Raw genomic sequence first — 20,554 nt, forward strand, 5'->3', positions numbered from 1 at the left:
ATTGATTGCCAGTTCAGTTGCAGACCCAATTCAAGGTCCTTACACTAGTAATTAAAGACCTGAACGACTTAGGCCTCAGTATTTGAGAGGCCACCTCCTTCACTACAGACCTTGTCTGGTGAAGATGAGCAGGTGCTCTTGGTGATTCTGCTGCCCTCAAGTTTAGGGGATGGGGCTCGGGAGAGGGCATTATCTCTGGCAGCCCCTAAGATGTGGAACTCCCTCCCCACACAGGTGCATTTGGCACCTACACTACAGTTTTTTGCAAATGGTGAAGACACACCTCTTTACCCTGGCCTTTGACACTTGAGACATGTGTTTTCAGCACCAATCCTACTCCTGTGACTTGTAATTTGTTTTAACTGTTTTTAATACTGAAATTTAAATTATAACCCGCCTTGGGACATGTTTAGTAATATCATAATAAATGTTTGCCAGAGGAAGCCAGTCATAAGAACATAAGAAGAGCCTGCTGGATCAGGCCAGTGGCCCATCTAGTCCAGCATCCTGTTCTCACAGTGGCCAACCAGGTTCCTGGGGGAAGCCCGCAAGCAGGACCCGAGTGCAAGAACACTCTCCCCTCCTGAGGCTTCCGGCAACTGGTTTTCGGATGCATACTGTCATGTAGATGGTTTGAGTTCGCTTCCTTCAGCCCAAGACCAGCCCAGCTGCACAGCCATTTGAAATTTGCCCCTCTTCAGGTTCCCTTTTAATGTTACCGAGGGTGTTGGGGTCCAGCCCTGGATCACACACAGCCCTGTGTGATCTTGAGATACGTGCATCACCACCCTCCACATATCTTCAAGGGATCCTGGGCTGCATTTCAAGAATCACAGGTCTTAAATCAGCAAAATGTTTTGAGTTGGATCATATTGTCGAGGGAGCAACGTGTGCTAAAGGGCCTGGAATGTGGGAATCTGCACAGAATGGCTGTGATATTTAGCACCGTCTCCACTAGAGCTGAATCTATTTCTTGTGTTGGACTAGCTTGAGGTTTAGACTCTTGCAAGCGTTTTCAACCCTTACAGCAGAAAATAAAATAGAGAATGTTAACTCTTCAGTCTGATGGCCTGATAGCTATGCTGCTTTGAGAACAAAGAAGGCTGAATGCAGGATTTATTAATTAGGTGCTCCAGTTTCATTAAGCTCTTCAGAGACAATGTAGCATGTAACTGCTGTACTGCAAGAGATCTTGTTTAACACTTTAATTTGCCTTTGCCCTCTCTCGTTCCATGTGGGTTTTGCAAATCTTGGCACACTTGAATATTTGAACACCTAAGGAGGCTGATTTAATCTGAAACAAATTAATGTTATCTAGTTTTGAGAAAACAGCCAAAGTTTCTATCAGCAAAGGACAAGGTCCATAATACACAAATAAGCATATTTTAAGATTGCAATCTAATGCATACATGTGGGAATAAATCCCTTAGAACTTTGTGGGATTTCCTTCTGCGTCACCATGTACAGGTGCGGGCTACTGAATATTGTGAGCCCCGAGGATCTTTATTAGATTAGAAGTCCTGTTGAGATATGGAGGGGGTTTCACGTCATTTTTAAAAGACCTGGAGGGGTGCAATTCCTCTGGTACCTTGGAGATGGGCCAAGATCTATTGAATCAAACAAACTGAGGATTGGAGTATAATTCTCTATAGCAGTGGTTCCCAAACTCTGCCCCCCCCCAAACACGTGAAAATTACTGAGGGTCTTGGTGGACCACTTAATGATTTCTCTGCCTATCGTAGCAATTGTGATGCGCTGTACTAGTTGCTGTGTGATTTCAAATTGCATTTGTATTGTTGCGTTTGTTATATTTTATCACAATTTTGCATTCCATAGAACTCAAGATTGTAACATCATAAACTAAAATGTAAGAAACAGAATCCTAGAGTTGGAAGGGGCCTTGTAGGCCATCGAGTCCAACCCCCTGCTCACAGCAGGAAACCCACAGCTAGAGCATCTCCCGCAGATAGCTGTCCAGCCTCTGCTTGAAGACATCCAGCGAAGGGGATCCCACCACCTCCCTAGGCAGTCGGTTCCATTGCCGAACTGCCCTTACTGTCAAGAAGCCCCTTCTAATGTCCAATCTGAATCTACGCTCCGCAACTTAAAACCATTAGACCTAGTCCTACCGGTTAAAACAGCGATAAAAATACAATTTAAAACCAATATGAATATTTAATTTAATAAATAAAATATTTAATAAATGCAGCTTGCAGACCACAGTTTGGGAACCCTTGTACCATAATGCATTGTGCAAGGGAAAGCAGGCCCCAATTCTACTGCCCATCACATGATAGGCAATAAAGCCAAAAACTCAGGTGCTCTGAAGCACCACACAGGGCTCTTTGCAAATCCAGTGTGGTGCTTCTGAAGTCCCACCATGGGGTCTTCAGAGCACCCTATCACCTGATGTTGTTGTTTTGTCAGATGGGTGGCTCCACAAGGCTAAGATAGCATAAGGAACCAAAAAGATCCCCCAGTCCTGCTCTGCACCCTCGCAAGCTGAAATAACCACTTACTTACCAGGGAGCAGGCTACATTTAGCTCAGTGTTTCTGAACAGGACTGCACTGTTAGCAGCAGCAAACAATATTAACTTTGTTCTGTCCATCACATTTGTACCTCACCCTTCCTCCATGGCGGTTGAAGCAGAAGCACCCATAGCATTCCCTCCCCATAGCAGCCCGGTTCGGAAAGTTAGGTAATTGGCCTAATGTGTAATGGTGGGGTTTTTTGCAGCTGCCCCTGCAGGAGTGAAAAAAGATTCCCCTGCTGAAATTCCCACTTGGATTTGACAATGAAAGGTACAGGAAGAAGCCTTGTTGTCTTTAGATGATCTTTCAGCCCAGTCCTATACATCAGCGGTGGAGGACCTCTGGCCCAGGGGCTAAATCCGGCCCTCCAGGCCTCTTTGTCTGGCCCTTAGACTCTCCCCATCCTCACTGGCCTTGCTTTACATCTTGAGGTTTGCCTGTGTCCTTGAACTCTGATTCTGTGTCTTGCCTGGAGGAGGAAGGGGTGTGTGTGTGTGTGTAAACTAGTCTGCCGGACAAAGGTAATCCTGCAATAGTTGCCATGCCTGCTCTTGCTTCTGGGCCAACACAGGCATGTGGCCCTCGGAAGACTGTCCAGAAGGGAATGAAAGTGTTACCCTTGTTGTGCATACCTGCTCAGAGTAGGGTTCCCAGGTTCAGGGCCTGAGACTGATCCTGTATCTTTAGGAGAAGAGAAAGTCAGCCAAGTGCAGGTGTTCTTGCAACTCTGTAATGAGAACAACCACAAGGTGAAATTCTCCTTTCCTCCTGCACAATTTTTAAAGATACAGGAGACCCTGTGGAGGCTGGGCGTGGCAACCAAGAGGTCTTCTATATCTTTAAAAGTTGTGCAGGGGGAAGAGAGAATTCCACCTTGTGTTTTTTCCCATTACAGTGTTGCAAGAACACCTGCACTTGGCTGACTTTCTCTTCTCCTAAAGATACAGGATCAGCCTCAGGCCCTGAACCTGGCAACCCTAACTCAGAGGGAAGAACATAAGAAGAGCCTGCTGGATCAGGCCAGGGCCCATCTAGTCCAGCATCCTGTTCTCACAGTGGCCAACCAGGTGCCTGGGGGAAGCCCGCAAGCAGGACCCGAGTGCAAGAACACTCTCCCCTCCTGAGGCTTCCGGCAACTGGTTTTCAGAAGCATGCTGCCTCTGACTAGGGTGGCAGAGCACAGCCATCATGGCTAGTAGCCATTGATAGCCCTGTCCTCCATGAATTTGTCTAATCTTCTTTTAAAGCCATCCAAGCTGGTGGCCATTACTGCATCTTGTGGGAGCAAATTCCATAGTTTAACTATGCGCTGAGTAAAGAAGTACTTCCTTTTGTCTGTCCTGAATCTTCCAACATTCAGCTTCTTTGAATGTCCACGAGTTCTAGTATTATGAGAGAGGGAGAAGAACTTTTCTCTATCCATTTTCTCAATGCCATGCATAATTTTATACACTTCTATCATGTCTCCTCTGACCCGCCTTTTCTCTAAACTAAAAGCCCCAAATGCAACCTTTCCTCATAAGGGAGTCGCTCCATCCCCTTGATCATTCTGGTTGCCCTCTTCTGAACCTTTTCCAACTCTATAATATCCTTTTTGAGATGAGGCGACCAGAACTGCACACAGTATTCCAAATGCGGCCGCACCATAGATTTATACAATGGCATTATGATATCGGCTGTTTTATTTTCAATACCTTTCCTAATTATCGCTAGCATGGAATTTGCCTTTTTCACAGCTGCCGCACACTGGGTCGACATTTTTATCGTGCTGTCCACTACAACCCCGAGGTCTCCTGGTCGGTCACCGCCAGTTCAGACCCCATGAGCGTATATGTGAAATTCAGATTTTTTGCTCCAATATGCATAATTTTACACTTGTTCATATTGAATTGCATTTGCCATTTTTCCGCCCATTCACTCAGTTTGGAGAGATCTTTTTGGAGCTCTTCACAATCCCTTTTTGTTTTAACAACCCTGAACAATTTAGTGTCATCAGCAAACTTGGCCACTTCACTGCTCACTCCTAATTCTAGGTCATTAATGAACAAGTTGAAAAGTACAGGTCCCAATACCGATCCTTGAGGGACTCCACTTTCTACAGCCCTCCATTGGGAGAACTGTCCGTTTATTCCTACTCTCTGCTTTCTGCTTCTTAACCAATTCCTTATCCACAAGAGGACCTCCCCTCTTATTCCATGACTGCTAAGCTTCCTCAGAAGTCTTTGGTGAGGTACCTTGTCAAACGCTTTTTGAAAGTCTAAGTACACTATGTCCACTGGATCACCTCTATCTATATGCTTGTTGACACTCTCAAAGAATTCTAATAGGTTACTGAGACAGGACTTTCCCTTGCAGAAGCCATGCTGGCTCTGCTTCAGCAAGGCTTGTTCTTCTATGTGCTTAGTTAATCTAGCTTTAATAATACTTTCTACCAGTTTTCCAGGGACAGAAGTTAAGCTAACTGGCCTGTAATTTCCAGGATCCCCTCTGGACATAGAGTTGTTATTGCGCTTTAAATTTCCTTTAAACTGTTTGAGGGTTGGGCTTCAACTGCAGTAGCTTTGGAATTAGCACTATTTGTGGGGCTCCTTGTTGCATTCTTATAAATACCTACATATTTAGTAAATTAAAGCCCATTTTTATAGGGATGCTGCAGAGGTCCAGTACCCCCACCCCGCCGCCTGAACCAAACGATTCTTCTGATAACAGCTGTTCTATACCAGCTACGCGGCAAAAGACTACCCGGTGCAAGGGATGCAAACCGTTGTGTAAAGCAGTTATGTTAGCAGGTGTCGCTTATCACGCCGTGCCGAGAAACCTGACGCCTGCAAAAATTTCTCTTGCAAAGTGCAATTAAAGGAGCTTGTTCCGCCTCCCCCTCCCTTAAAGTGCCACAACGCTTGTTTACTTACTTGAGACGTCTAATCCGGTCAGCAATAAATCTTTGACCTGAGCCTTGTTCGGAAGTAAATCCCACAGCCATCGGTAGGGCTCACTTCCAAATACGTGCATACTTTTTTTGCTGGCGTGTAAACCGATCCTGTGCTTCCTTACACGGAACTAAGTTCTGTTGGGGTTCTTTGTGACTTACTCCAAAGTAAATGTGCGTAAGATTGCCGCCGTGCGACCCGATTGTATGCGTGTTTACGCGGAAATTCCAGCGGTGTCTGCGGGGCTTAGCTTCTCCTAAGTATGTGCACAGTTCGTAGGATTGCTATGAATCCTAGTTTGGGAGTAAAGCACCTCTAAAGTCGGTGGAACTTCTGAGAAAGCACGCACGGCCACAATCCCGTGCATTTGTTTGGCCTGTTAGGTTGCACACAACCCCACTTTCTTTCGAGTAAGGCTCACTGAATTCAATAGGATTTAGTTTTGAGTATACGCGGTAAGGGTTGCAGCCTCCGTTTGCCTCTTAAGAGGCACCAATTTTAGCAAGGGCGGGATGGAGGTGGTTTTGCAAAGACTGATCTCAGGATTCTTGCTGAGTTTCTCCGCGCCCCCCCCCATGTGTGGGTGCGTAGAATCCTCTTCAGGCGTTACAGTTGAGGGGAAGCGGGGCCGCGCTGAGCTGCCCCTCCTCTGGGCGTCCGCCTGTATCGTGCAAACGTCTGAACGGGGGGGATGTGTGTGCATGCGAAGGCTCCATCTCTCTCGCTCCTCTTAGTCGTTTGCCATGAGTGCGCGTCCACCGAATGGATGGGCTACTTCGTGTCACGACTGCAAGCATAACACCTAACGCGGGCTTGGGCCACACGGGCACTCTCGCCTGCCATGTGGAACCTGAAGCGGGTGGGCGTGTCAGGTGGCCACGGGCTAGCCAATGGCTCCCGGGTGCCAAGGAAGTCACGCCCACCAGTCTGCCCGGGAGCCCCACCCCCTGCCTCTTGGAGCCCCGGTCCCGGCGTGGTTTGCTCAGAGCGAGTCGGCGTGAGTCACCTGGAAGCGGCATGGCATTCCTGCGGCCCCGGCAGGGCTCCGATCGCGACAAAGGGCAGGTCGCGGCTAAGTAGCCGGTTCTCTAGCGGTATCGCAGCGAGCGGATTAAAGACAGCACAAGCCACGAAGAAGCCTTGGGAAAGAGGAGGGGATATGGTGGCTCACGATGACGCTGGGGGGCTGCTCCCCATTAAGAGGACTATTCGGGTGATAGATGCACAGAACCAGTCGTTCAGGGAACAAGAGGTAAGAGGTGTGCAAGAAGCATTCATTGAGAAGGAGAAGAAGTGGCGTGGCTCTACTTAGGTGCTCAGAGCGCCAACTAAGCAGCAAGCCCATTTTAGCATAGTGAGGCTTATTTCTGAGTAAGCCTTACAGAGGATTGCGCTGCACGTGTAGGAGGCTGAAGAAGTGATCCGAGTGGCACTTGGTTTTGTTTGACTAAAATGAAGTCTGTTTGCCCTGGGAAGCAAGCGTGCAAGTCCGGCGGGGGGTCGCCTTCTAGGTAAATATGATTAACGTATTGATAGAGAAGGGCAAGAAAGTGAAAACCCACCAAGTTCCTGGATTGTGGCCTGTTGGCTAAGGTGCAAGGGTAGAGGTAATGAGTAGAGACAGGCAATTCAGTCGTATTACTCTTTTTTGGTGTCTTGTAAACATCATTTGAAGCTGCTAGTTTGGCATGACTTACCAGGAAAAGCTTCTCTTACAGCTGGGCTGTACTAAGGAAACGTGTAATTGCAGCAGGCAGGTTGGAAGGCTCTAATACTGTGCCAAGTGTGCGTCTCATGCCCTTCCTGTGAAAGGAAGATGTTCAGGAGTGTTGAAACCCTCTGGGTGCTTGTCTCAGTCTGGACTTCGCCTCCTTTTTTGTTCTTAGAAAGAGGGAACCACTTAGAGCAGTGATATTGAGGAGCCAGGAATTTATAGTCCTAATATATGGTTCTTGTTATCTAATATTATATACTGGTGAAGAGAGCGGTAGGATTGGGAGTGGAAAGTTGCATGCTCTTCTAAGCAGTTTCATTTTAAATATTCTGTAGAATTAGCTTCTGCTTGCCATTGTGGGAAAAAGTTTTTTTGTTATGTGCCTTTAAGTCAATCACGACTTATGGCGATCCTATGAATCGGAGACCTCCAATAGTTACATTGTAGCTGGAAAAGGGTTTTTTTTTCCCTTTCTTCCTCCCCCCCCCTTTGGCTGGCCTATGACCGTAATAAATTCAATCAATCAATCCTCCCCCCCCCATCCGTTTACAATTTAAGGAACCTGAAGCAATTGAGCTGTTAGTAGTATTTCATCCCCCTCCACACACAGCTGAGTTTAGTATGGCTTATTCCTCTTCAACGTTAAGTTCGCCCACTTTCCCCATCTTGTGTGTGTATTTGGCTCAATACTGCTTACCCAGCAAGCCGATAGTCATAAATACCCCTGTGCAATAAATGCAGTGGGGTATGATGATGCAGTGGGGTAAGCAGACACAACTGAGTTGTTTCATTGTCTGGTAGTAGGGCTAATTATCTGGAGCTTGATCCCATGAAAATGCATACTCAAAGTGTATGCTCTATGGGTACGTATTCATGGCATTTCCCTTATTGTTGAGTAAATTGGTCTTCGTGGCATTCCTGCAGGATTATTGTGTGTAATGATATGAGACATAATGAAAGCACATTAATCCTGCTGAAATGCATGCCTTGGGGTGTCTTCTGGTAGGTTGGTGGGAGTCATGGGAACTCAAAAGTCAAAACTCCCATGAGCGACTACTTGTGTCATAAGACATCCTCTCCGGAAGCATTTTTGGTTTCTTTTATGATTCAGTAGTTCTGCTTTAATAAGGTAGAACTCTTAAAGTTTAGAGTTTGGCACGATACACACAAAGATTTTTAGACGCTGAGGAGGTGACATAAGCCAGCTGAAAGCAAACTTCAATATATTTCCCAGTAAGCTCTCCTTTATATTTCTGTTTGGATGTTCTTTGTACAAGAGGCTTTATCCTTAAGTTAGGAGGACATAGGAAGAGACCTGTTTATGCTATCAGTCAGCCCAAAAGTTCAGTACCGCCAGTCCTAACAGGTCATAAGTCTTGTACCTAACTCCGATGTGCTACCTGAGATGGCTGGACTAGGGATATAAGGGTGTGTGTCTCTTAGCCATTTGTTGTCTTAATTCATTGTTGTCAATTTGGGGTCCTGCCATAACTTTCCTAAAGTGAGTATTAGTGGAAATCCAGGGTTCTTGCTTTTCTTGCTAAACAGACACGCTATTAGAAATGTATATATCAACTCTTACAATTAACATCGTGACATGGTGAAAGGGACTTCATAAACTAGAGTAGCTGTTTTGAGGAGTAGAGACTCTTTACCCATTCACCAGTATTTTTATAGTATTTAATGGCTAATTCATGTGTTAGGTTTGTGACAGAGAAAAGTTTTGGCTTCCCAAGAAATCTTCTGGTTTTTCTGTTGGATTCAGATGATGGGCAGCTTTGTTGCCCAAATCTTGGCAACCCTTTAGGGTTTGACTTGTGGATACAACAAAATGGTGGTAAGAAACTACTGCCTTAAGTAACGTGAGCACTTTTGGAGAAGTGTATATTCCAAGGGATATCTAACCACAAACAGAAGCATATTGTGGGATCAGGGTTTGGTCCACTTAGAACTAAATGGGGTTGTCAAGTAGCAACTTTTTCTGCCAACAAACTGGTATGAAACCTGTTTCTCTGGGCTGTTCCTCTCCTCAGCTGAGAATCTCCATTACCCAGGTGTCCTTAGCCTTTGTACTTGCTTGCTTAGGAAACAACTTTAGGTTCACTTCAGAGGTCTCATTTGGACATGTCTGATTTATTCTCTGGAGCAACAGAAGCCTCTGGAAAAATGATTTATACTCTTTTCTTCTTGGCTGGCTTCTTACTGAGGTGTGAAAGTTCTTTTCCAACTGACAGCTGGCAAGGTTCTCTCTCTGAAATACACAACTTGAAAAACTAGTTCAGTCACGCTGATCACTATTGCTGCAACTCTGAAACTCAAAGCTCACATTCCCATCTCCCAGCAGAAACAACGAATATGTTGCTCAAAACACAATTTAGAAATACTCGCAGAACTGTTTTGGTGTAAGAACAGTGGACTCCAAAATGTGTGCAGTCTGCGAGGTGTCTGTTCACACCAAGGCTGCTGCGAATGGATCCATGTGGGAGAAAAGATGAGCAATAATTGTCTAAAACGTGTTTTGTTCCTTTTCTTAGTCTAGAGGAAAATTAGGGGAGCTGGGGGGGGGGTTTCCTCTCCCCCCTCCCAATATGAAAAAAGCCAGTGTTGTTTCTGTGTAACGTCTGCCTATTTTGGAATGAATTTGCCAAGTTGTTAAGTGGCAACTTATAAACCGTTTGGGGTGTGTGTGTGTAGAAGGAATATGCTTGGTTAAAAAGGAATGTTTTGCCAGCCTTGGCACATGTGTGTGTGTGGGGGGGGGTTGTGTATGTCACGTTGACAGTGCACATCTGTGTTGCCCAGGCATTTATGAATGCTTACTGGTGTGTACATAGCATGGTATTCTAATATAGGCCCTTAAGGAAAGGAACTGCCAGATCATTTTTTAGCCTTGCCTCTGCAGGGATCCAGTTTCTCAGTGCCCTCCTCTTCCATCCTATTTAACAATACTGCAACACACAGTTAGGACTGTCTTGCACCCATTTTACATGCTGAGGACTGAGGGAGAGTGACCTGTCCAAGGCTACTGAGTTCAACACACATAGCTGTGTTGACATTTTCAGCTATGGAATGCATTGTAATGCCTACAGAGGTTTTCCTGAGAGCATAGAAGCCACCTTTAAAAATTCATTCTCATGGTTGTTGTGTTTTATCACGTCTTGCTTATTTTTTTAATTGATGTATAGTCTGCCTTATCAGTGCCACAACATGATTCACAAAATAAAAACTACTACCATAATACCTGCCACATTGAGCTAACGGGTACATATGTGCACCTTCTTTTTTTGCAAGCTTAAGTCCATGTATAATCAATCTCAATCATTAATGGAAGTGAACTGCCTTCAAGTCGATTCCGACATGGCGACTCTATGAATAGGATTTTCATGGTTAGTGACATTCAGAGGGGTTTACCATTACCTTCCTCTGAGGCTGAGAGGCAGTGGCTGGCCCAAGGTCACCCAGTGAGCTTCAAGGCTGTGTGGGGATTCGAACCCTGGTCTCTCAGCTTGTAGTCCAGCACCGTAACCACTACACCACACTGGCTCTCCAATCATTAATACAGTAGTTCTTATTACCTTTGTGGTATCCCTTTCAGTTGGGACTCTCTTGCACCCATTTTACATGCTGAGGACTGAGGGAGAGTGACCTGTCCAAGGCTATAGAATGGCAGGGGTGAGACTCAAATTGAGTACTCCCAGACCTAAATCTAGCCTGCTGTTCTCTGGGCCAGCGTTGCTGTCATTGCAAGAGGAACTGATCTTTAGGCTCTAGTTGAAATCCTGCATCTTGAGTGAATTGAATTCACTAGCCTCCAATATCTGAAATGGAAGCAAAAGTGATCTTTGCAGCTTTAATTATAAGAACAAAGGAAATGGGTAACATGGTTATCTGTCTCAAGTTTTGGTAATACAGCAAATTATTGATCAATATAAAATGAGTATTGCATGCATCCATGGGCATTACATGGCAAACCTTTATTTGATTTCTTGAGTTGCTTCCTCTGAAACATCTCAAAGCAATTTAACATTAAAACTATCAACAATACAACATATATAGAACAATTTCACATATAAAAACCTTTGGTAGTGTCCTCCACACCCACAAAAAAGGTTCTGTATAAAACTAAGAAAGTACTAATAGGCGTTTTCCTCTTGCAAAATTGCTTCTTGACATGTGAGTGTTCCTTCCTTCACCTTGGAAGTAGATACTCCACTGCCACCCCCGCGTTTCTGGAATTCATGACATCATTCCTTAGGGTTCATTGGCATCTTAATGGGACAGCAAAGCATTGTTGCTCTTTGGGGCTGTGCTTGCCTGCCTGACTCCAGCAGAGCTATTTCTGAATTGCACTCCTGGGCATGACAATAAAATCTGACTGACTTGGTCTTTCTCCTTTTTTGGTCTTCCTATTTCCTCTTTACTACACAGAAGCAATCCCCCCACCCAACCCCAGCAGTCTTGGCTATCTGTGCACCCAGGAGCTGTGAACGAAGTTAGTCCCACCTCTTGCAGTACTTTTCCTTTTCCACCTTTTTGGGTTCTCTAGGGGGAAATCTTCTTGAGTGAAAGCATCAAATGTGCTTGATTCTGTGCTAGTGTGAAGTAGAACAGGCTGTTCTGATTTCTTGTGAAATCTGACAGACCAACACAAGAATCAGCATGCTGTCAGTTCTCCACTGAAAATAAAAGTGTAGCTGGCGGCCACAAACATTACTGGCAATGTACACCTTTTAGTGGGCTCTGTGTTCACCAGAAGCTAGCAGAGCAACAGGGCTCAGCCCAACAGGGTTTGTAATCTAAAGGGGGAAGGGAAACTGGGCTCAGTGGAGCTGACAACGAAATCAAAAGTATTGGAGGGAAGTTTAGATGAAAGAGAGAACAAGATGATATTCTCAAGAGATGGGAAATCCCTGCATTGCAACTGTAAAGTGCAGTTAATGGTATGGTAGTTTAAGACATTATCTCTTGTAAGTCAGCCTTAGCAATGACACAGCCTTCAGCTATGTATTGTTGAGGCTTTTGACCAGTCCACATCTCTTTAATAAAGGGCTCTGAACATCTCTCTCTCGCACGCACGCACTCACTCGCACACACACACAATTGCGTCATGGGAATACTGCAGCCATTATTGTCTTCTGCAGAGAGCCAGTGTGGTGTAGTGGTTAGAGTGTTGGACTATGACCTGGGAGACCAGGGTTCGAATTCCCACACAGCCATGAAGCTCACTGGGTGACCTTGGGCCAGTCACTGCCTCTGAGCCTCAGAGGAAGGCAATGGTAAACCCCCTCTGAATACCGCTTACCATGAAAAGCCTATTTGTAGGGTCGCCATAAGTCGGAATCGACTTGAAGGCAGTCTGTTTCCATTTCATTTTATTGCCTTCTTCAGAGGCAGAGGAAGACAAGGATATGACCCCCATTCTGCTCTTTGCCTCCTGGACAGTAGTAGCAACACTTCCATAGTGATACACAGGCAGCCAGTGACTACATAATTGCATGAATTTCTCTCCCTCTGTGTCTGTGTGAACAAGCTCCTAACAAAATGGAATCTTCTTCCAGGGCAGAGGCTCTCTTCCTTCTCCCGCACCTCTCACTAGTTAGCTGGTCTCTTCTTTTCTTTGTGTACTTTGCTGTAACGGTATGTCTTTTGCCATTTGTTAAGATACTTAAAACAGTTATGGTGGATTTTATTTAAACATCCAGTGTAATCTTAAGGGCAGAATCGGAGAAAAGCCCATTCCTCATTTTTCTAGGGAGACGGGCACAGCGAACAGGCCCTAAAAGCATCATTGTTTGCCCTAACTACAGTGGACTTTGTTATCCCTGCGTCTTGTAAACTTGAGCAATTTGTTTGTAACTTGATTATAACCTTACTGCTTAAACAAAATATTTGCCTTTTGAAAGGCTTGTGTGCTTTGGAGCCAGGTGCCTTGATGTTGCACTACTCTGTGCTGTTCTTCTCCCTCCCCCAAAGCAGTCTGGACACTGTCGAATGTGCTAAGTCTTGAGTAAACCATCAGTACAACTTCTTCTCAAATCTATTTGCAGGAGCCTAGTAATAAGCGCATCCGACCTCTGGCTCGGGTCACCTCCTTGGCAAACCTGATTTCTCCTGTACGAAATGGTGCAGTGCGACGATTCGGACAGACAATACAGGTAAGAGGGGAGATAAGCCTATGGTCTGATGTTGCCAATGGGAGAGGCTATGGAGTTAGAATTATCCATGATCCTCCTGTGGAGATTACTTCTAAGCCAGAATCTGATGGCTTCTGCAAAACTGCGAGTCTTAACTTTCCCTCCTTTTTAAAAAAAAGTTTCTCATCCTCATGGATGTAGAAGGAAAAACTGAAAGGGATGGTAAGAGTATGGATGGCTTCTTAATCTGCATCCTCTAGTTACAGTCTGGAAGCCACCACACACACAAAAAGGATAAGAACACTTGCTCAGTTCTTACAGCTGCAGAACTTGGATTTCGCATTGCTTTTTCTCCATGAAGCTGCTGAGCAGTACTTGGGATTCTGTGTTCCAACGGCCTTAGTCCACATTTCTGCACAAACCTAAAAAAAAAGTCATTGGAACAAATGGAATTTGCATGATCTTGGATGCAGAATTTTCTTTCCCCCTTGGGTGGTTTTGTGAATATTTTGTGAAATTTTGTAAGGAGCAACCCCTAAACCGAGGCGTGGGGGGGGGACTTCTGGTTGCCTCCTGTGCCAACACTTGATGTCTGTGTGTGACATACTGTAGCATGTGCTGAAGTCTTGAGTTTGCCCGGCTGTTCATAATAGAAACGTGACATCAGAAAAGCCTGTCAAACAAGATATACCATCCACCCCAACTGTGTAAATACTGCCAGGGCTCACTCTGGATGCTAGTGCTGTTTCAAGCCAGAAAAGAACACAGCTCACAAGGCCTGTTAATGTCACCAGAGCTGGGAGAGGTAGAATTACACTATTTATGTACTTGCAACCAGACTCTGCAGCCAGTTTTAAAATTAACCCTAACTCTCTTCAGCAGTTCAAACTCTAGTGCCGGGAGGGGGAGAGTTTAACAAAAAGAAGACATCTGCAAATTAGATCTCTCAAGGCTCCACTGAAAGTACTAAGAGTGAGATGTCTTAACGCAGGCCTGCACAATTTGTAATTCACTTCTGATGTATTGTGGCCTGTCAGGTACTTGACAACTCGCCTCTTTGTCAAGTCCCCAGCAAACAGCAAAATGAGGAGGCTTCTTGCATTCCAGTGGCCTGCATTTGGCTTGGACGAGTGGGTTTACACAGATTATATAGGCCTGATTTTTAAGAATATTATTATGACAGGCATTCTTTGAGAGGCCAGTGCAGCTGATGCATTGACCAGGAATTCAGGAAGTTGTTTTATGCCCACACACAAGATAACTCTGCCATGCAGCCTCCCTGGTTAGCATAAAATGCATAGCAGCTGTTTTTCTGTACAGTGTTTGTTAAAATACATTAAAGTTGCTAATGTTCATGACTGAATGCAAACTATTCCCCCCCCCCCGGCAGTCATTCTCTCTTCGCGGTGACAGCAGATCTCCAGGTAGCGCCCAGAAGCCTTGCAGCCGTTCTGCTGCCCCAACACCACCCAAAAGACGGAACAGCGTGCTTTGGTCTGAGACGTTGGATGTCAACATGAAAGAGATGCTGAGCACCAAAGAGATCAAGCGCCAAGAGGTAGGCTGCCACTTGGGCAATGCCAATGGCAAGCCCGAAATGGTTGCTTGGCAGACAGACGGGACTGTTTGGATTTGGATTCCTGGAGCATCTTGGCTTTTGTTTGAGAGAAAAAAAGCAATAGAGAGAGAGAGACCTCATGGTTTTGGAGGCTCAGTTTGAAGACATGTGGGCAATGTAAGGAGGAGCACCCAGTGTTCAAGAAGCAGCAGTAATGTTTCCAATCCCACAATTATACCGTTTCTCCTTCTTTCTCTCTCCCTCTCTCTCCCCCCCCCCAATTTCTCAGTCAGTGTATCCCCAGTTTTGCAGAAGGCACTAGTTTGGTGCCTAGAATAAAGCAAGCAAGTTGGGCAACTTCATGCACAACAAGAAAATTGCATATGTGGTCTATACTCTGATTTTGGATTTCCATGATACAACTTTGTGAGAGAGGGTGGGAGGAAGAGGTGGTCTTAATTGTTCGGTCTGTAGAAGATAGCGATGTTATGAAGAACTGCTCTGGTCTTCATAAGGCAGTGCTTCTGTCCTGCTATATTCCTTAAAAAAAATTTAAAAAATGCCCCTCTAAATGTTGACAGATCTGGTTTATTGTTGTCTTCCTGGGCCAAAGGCTCAGTATGGGAGATAATATACTTCAAATTCAAACAAAAATTCTAAATGCACAAACACCAGTTTATGACGTGTGTAGCTTGTGATCTTAACAAAAGTTATGTGTTAATACCAGTGACTTAAGCGGCGAATGCGATAAAAAGGGCCAAAGTTCAGCCCTCTGAGTGAGTTCAACACTTCACACTGAAGTAGAACGTAAGTCCCAATAGAAAGGCCTCAGTGTTTAATTTGGCTTGATGTCCCAGCTTCAAAACCTCCTTTCGTGACAAGGGAGTTTACTTTTCTCAGCAACGATTCAAGCCGTTCCCTTCCGTTTTGGCCTGCAAGCCCAAAGTTGGGAGGATATAACTCAAGCGGTTGAGCCTCCCTCCTCTTGGGCTGCAGTGCAACTGGCTTCTTGATCTGAAAGGTGTGGACTGATACTGGTGGGGCTTGGATTGGCTGCTGCTTTGCTGCTGCTTCAGCGTAACTGGTCAGTGGAATAGCCTGTTAAAAAGTAGCCAAAATGTCAAGAAGTTCGAAATGGTACAGTGTGGACACCTTTAACTTCAGTTGAGATTTCTAGGGCAATGATATGGAGGCAGTTCTGATATTTCCCCCATGTTTTGTTTTGCAGGCGATATATGAAATGTTGCGGGGTGAACAGGATTTGATTGAGGACCTGAAGCTTGCCAGAAAGGTTGGTGTCTTTGCCTACTTTCTTTGTATCAGTCACATTGCAAGTCAATATATTGTGTTAGGGGCCCCTACTTCGCAACAGTTAAATGCCCTTCTAAAACCATTCTGTAGTGGTTATACTGGATTGGACCACAGGCGTTCTGGAGAGGAGCAAACGTGGCCTGCTCCCTGAACGGTTGCTGGTTAAATGCATTCCCTGAATGAATAGCTGTGCTGGGAGCTCCTTTGATCACTGTTTTTCAGTGAGATTATTAACATGGTCCTGCAGTCTTTATCATTTGGGAGGGGAGAAAGTGTAAGAGAAAAGAACTGAGCAGTAGGCCCGTCCTCCTTTCCCTTCCTGACAGCCAGCCAGTGTGCCTGCCTTTTTTCACGGGCAGTGATCCTGCAGCACAAACTCCAGATGCTTTGGGAACTCTTGCCACAGCAGTTGCTTTGAGGACCTTGAGACTGCAGTCCTGCTGGGGGCAAAATCACATAAGAAGCTGCCTTTATACTGAGTGAGACCTTTGATCCCTCTAGCTCACCCTTTCTCCGCTGTCTGGCCACGGCTCTCCAGGATTTGCATCTTTCGCAGGCTTCCTTGGAGGATCAGTGCTGGAGATGAAACTTTGGGCCATTTGCATGCAAAGCATATGCTTTACCAGTGAACTATGGCCCTATTGCCATCTCTCTTTGCCCCCCCCCCCCCGTGCCACATTACACTATTTTTTGCCAACTTTCCCATCCTTTTTTGGCAGGCTTACCATGACCCTATGTTGAAGCTGTCTATTATGTCTGAGGAAGAGCTCACTCACATCTTCGGGGACTTGGATTCCTATATCCCTTTGCATGAAGGTAAGCTTCTCCCCAGCCCCCCAAAAAAGACTGATGTTCAGGTCTGTTGTTCATTTAAACAGTAATAAGCCACATTCTCTGCCACTGAGACGGAACAAAGTGGCTTACAAAACAAGTCAAAATTGACTTATAAAACGTTAAAGCCATAACACTTCTACAGTAAAATACTCATATAAAATTCCATGCAGAAAGCTATCCAACCAGTGAAAACAGCGCAGAGCTGCCTGTTAAACGTTTTGTGAGAGAGCCAGGTTTTTACCTGGCAATAAAATAGCATTCCTTAACCTGAGCACCCATAGCGCAGTCCTCATCTTTGATGTGGAGAGAGCTGCCCCTGCAGACAGTTGTAAAGACATATGGGAGGAGGCATTCTCCGAGCTACACAGACTGAAGGCCGTCCTCCAGCACTCCAAAGCAGCATTAGTTACTGTGTGAAATGTAGATTAATTTGTTTGTTAATTTGTTTGAGACGAGTGTCCTGGTGCCAATACCCTTTTTTGTCTTTTACAGACTTTCTGGCAAGGTTGGGAGAAGCAACAAGGCCAGATGGGACAGTGGAGCAAATTGGACCCATTCTTGTGAAATGGGTGAGTAACCCCTGGCTGCCTCTCTGCCTGTTTCTTACGGGAGATCAGCTATCAAGGATTCAAGGGAACTTTAGCTAGAAAGCCATGAGCTCTGAAAGTTGAGCTGATGTGCGTTGCTCTGAGTTTCATTTGCATGGTGAACTTTTCTGGCCTAAAACTGTTAAGTTACTTGTTTAGTTAAATTGTGACTTTCCATCACTCTCCCCCTGCTGCTGATCTCAAATTAACATCTGAGGGTTGCATCTCGCACTAGTGGCCTCCTCTCAGTCTCAGTCATTCATCTACAATATGAGAACTGGAGACATGAGATAAGCAATATAAACACTAAGCAACAGAGATGGATGTGTGAATGCAAATGTGTGGAAAGAGATGGGAAAACTATATTCACACACCAAACTGAAAAGCTGTTTTTTTTCAGTGAGATGATGGAGTTCACAAGTCCTCTCTTTACATCTGTACATACCATGCACTTTAGAAATCTTTGAACATGAGGCTAGACTGGCTTCTCTTCATGAAAAGGCAGCCATAAACTCAAGAGGAATTAGACACAGAATGTGCACCTTGCTTGCCTTCTTCTTCCCCTGCTGTTTTCACGAAGTGAGAGTTGCATAATTGCAATTCCTCAAATTCATACGTAATACTGTAAAGCACACTGTTAAGGAAAGAGCAAATTGCCTGACTCGTTCAAGGGGAGGGGGCAGCAGTTCTGAAGCAGCAGTTTAACATACGCAGTGTCATCGTCTTTCTAGCTACCGGGACTAAATGCATACAAGGCCTATTGCAGTAACCAGTTGGCAGCTAAAGCCCTTCTGGACCAGAAAAAACAAGACCGTAGAGTCCAGGACTTCCTCCAGCGTTGCCTTGAATCTCCTTTCAGCCGCAAGTTGGACCTCTGGAGCTTTCTGGATATTCCTCGGAGTCGTCTGGTCAAGTACCCTCTGCTTCTGAAAGAAATCCTGAGGCATACACCCATCGATCATCCTGATGTTCAGATTCTGGAAGAAGCCGTAAGTGACTGTATATTCTTTGCACTGAGCTTCTAAGAGATCAGCAAAATTCCTTTTTAAAACCAGCAGTCCAACCCTATGAATTATATTTTTCCCTGTGAAAATCAATCACAAATGTAGATACAATTTGTTGAGTGATGGATCAGATTAATTGGAAGTACTACACAGAATTGCCATGTTGGTTTTTTTTAATGGTGTTAAATTTGACCAGCTTATACCAGGCATGTAAGCAAAGGAACCAGACAGCTGGTATAGCACAGTGGGGAGGAGAGCCTGGCTGGGAGTCCAGAGTCTGTGAGTTCAAATCCCTGCTCGTGTCTCCTGGGCGTCAAGGGCCAGCTAAAGATCACCCCCACAGTGGGTGGCTCAGGGGTTACGTGCCCTGCCACCTGTGCAGCCGTGGGCAAGCTGCATAGTCCCAAGGAGACCAGTTGCCTCCCAGCTGGCAGTTACGGACAAGGAAGGGGCTGGCTTGTGCAGCTGTGGCAAGCTGAGCAGGCCCTAGCCAGCTGGGGAGGACTAGCCTCAGAGGGAGGCAATGGGAAAACCCCTCTGAAGACCGCTTACCATGAAAACCTCATTCATAGGATAGCCATAAGTCGAGATCGACTTGAAGGCAGTCCATTTCCATTTTCAAGCAAAGGAAGAAGCAGGCAGGTCTGATCCATGGGGGTCCAGCTGGTAGGTCGTTCTCCTGCAGAAATCCCATTGAAAGGAGTTAGCGCTGTCTGTGCAAGCACATGGTCTTGCAGGGCTTCTGCTCCTTTCAGTGATGTCTTGTAAGAAAACGGCCTTGTGTGTGAGTGGAAGGGAGTGGCATGCCAGATGGAGCTTCAGCTCCTGACATCAAAGTGTCTCGGTCAGTCCTGCTTAATTTGATCACTGCAATGCTAAATTTCAATCTTTTACTGTGGCATTTAGTCAAGTAGTGGCCTCTTCCTTGCATCTGTTCAAGCTATCACCTGTGTTGAGTTCTGTGCCTACAGCCTGACTTCAGTTGTTGAGCAGCATTAATTGGTGGACCCTTTGCTTATAGATCTCCATAATCCAAGGAGTCCTGTCCGACATCAACTTGAAGAAAGGGGAATCTGAATGTCAGTACTATATCGATAAGCTGGAGTACCTCGATGAGAAGCAGAGAGACCCGCGAATTGAAGCTAGCAGAGTCTTGCTTTGCCACGGGGAGCTGAAGAATAAGAATGGCCATGTAAGTATCCATCTCGATAGAGGCAGGCACGGTGATGCAAGGGCTTCCATCCTGGAACCAAGTGCTGTCAAGGAATAGCAAAGCAAAACAGAACAACTTTAAATTAATAGGACAAGAGCATTCCAGCTATGGTGGAAGTGTGTCACTAGAAGTGAGGGTCAAGGGCTGGCTACTCTTGTTTCTCACTTTGTTCTTTTCTTTAAGAGAGGCATATCTTGCGGTGTCAGAAGTAGAGTTCCATTTCCACCCCTTTCCAGCCCTTGGTACCAGGTATTGGTTGAGGTGCTAAGGAACCCATTAAGAGGCACCAGACTGCACTTCAAGATAGAAAGCAGGTCTGGCGTCTGGCCAGGTCCCAGATCTTTGTGAAATAATTAGCATAAAATTACCATAGGAAGCACAGTGTGCATTTTGCTGTGAGGTCAAAAAGTGTTTCCCAAGCAACGGTCCCAGTGATCTAATGCATCCCTCAAATCCTTCCAGACATGTAATCTTCCGTGCATGAAGAAAACTGATGACAGTTGGACGTCTGACATGGCTCTGTTAAAGCTTGGCCAGTGCAGCTTCTCAAAAATAGAAGCTGGAACCTGAAGGGCTTTCTTGGCCTTCCTCCCAGCTATAAGCAAAACATCTTGTCATAGATTTTGTAGTCAAAACTATCTCGTGTCTCTCTGGCTATTGAAGCTAGACAGAAAAGCTTGCAGACTTGCATCATTAGCGCTCTAGCAATACTGCTCCTCTAGCATTATCAGGCCTG

General features: G+C 45.4%; 1 protein-coding gene across 3 annotated transcripts in view; it reads left to right on the plus strand.

Moving 5' to 3' along the window:
- The window catches only part of NET1 (neuroepithelial cell transforming 1), a 93,003-nt gene that overhangs the window by 67,190 nt on the left and 5,259 nt on the right, over positions 1–20,554 (plus strand). For 2 of the 3 annotated variants that reach the window (XM_061638042.1, XM_061638043.1), the window contains 7 exons: positions 13,225–13,332; positions 14,702–14,869; positions 16,098–16,160; positions 16,900–16,996; positions 17,507–17,583; positions 18,333–18,590; positions 19,627–19,797. In XM_061638042.1, coding sequence (XP_061494026.1) covers positions 13,225–13,332; positions 14,702–14,869; positions 16,098–16,160; positions 16,900–16,996; positions 17,507–17,583; positions 18,333–18,590; positions 19,627–19,797 — 942 coding nt within the window. Of the gene's footprint in view, positions 1–6,067; positions 6,716–13,224; positions 13,333–14,701; positions 14,870–16,097; positions 16,161–16,899; positions 16,997–17,506; positions 17,584–18,332; positions 18,591–19,626; positions 19,798–20,554 lie in introns of those variants that run through there. The other variant, XM_061638041.1, reaches the window with a different exon arrangement.

This window comes from Rhineura floridana, chromosome 8 (genome assembly GCF_030035675.1).
Source record: "Rhineura floridana isolate rRhiFlo1 chromosome 8, rRhiFlo1.hap2, whole genome shotgun sequence".
NCBI classification, from domain to species: Eukaryota; Metazoa; Chordata; class Lepidosauria; order Squamata; family Rhineuridae; genus Rhineura; species Rhineura floridana.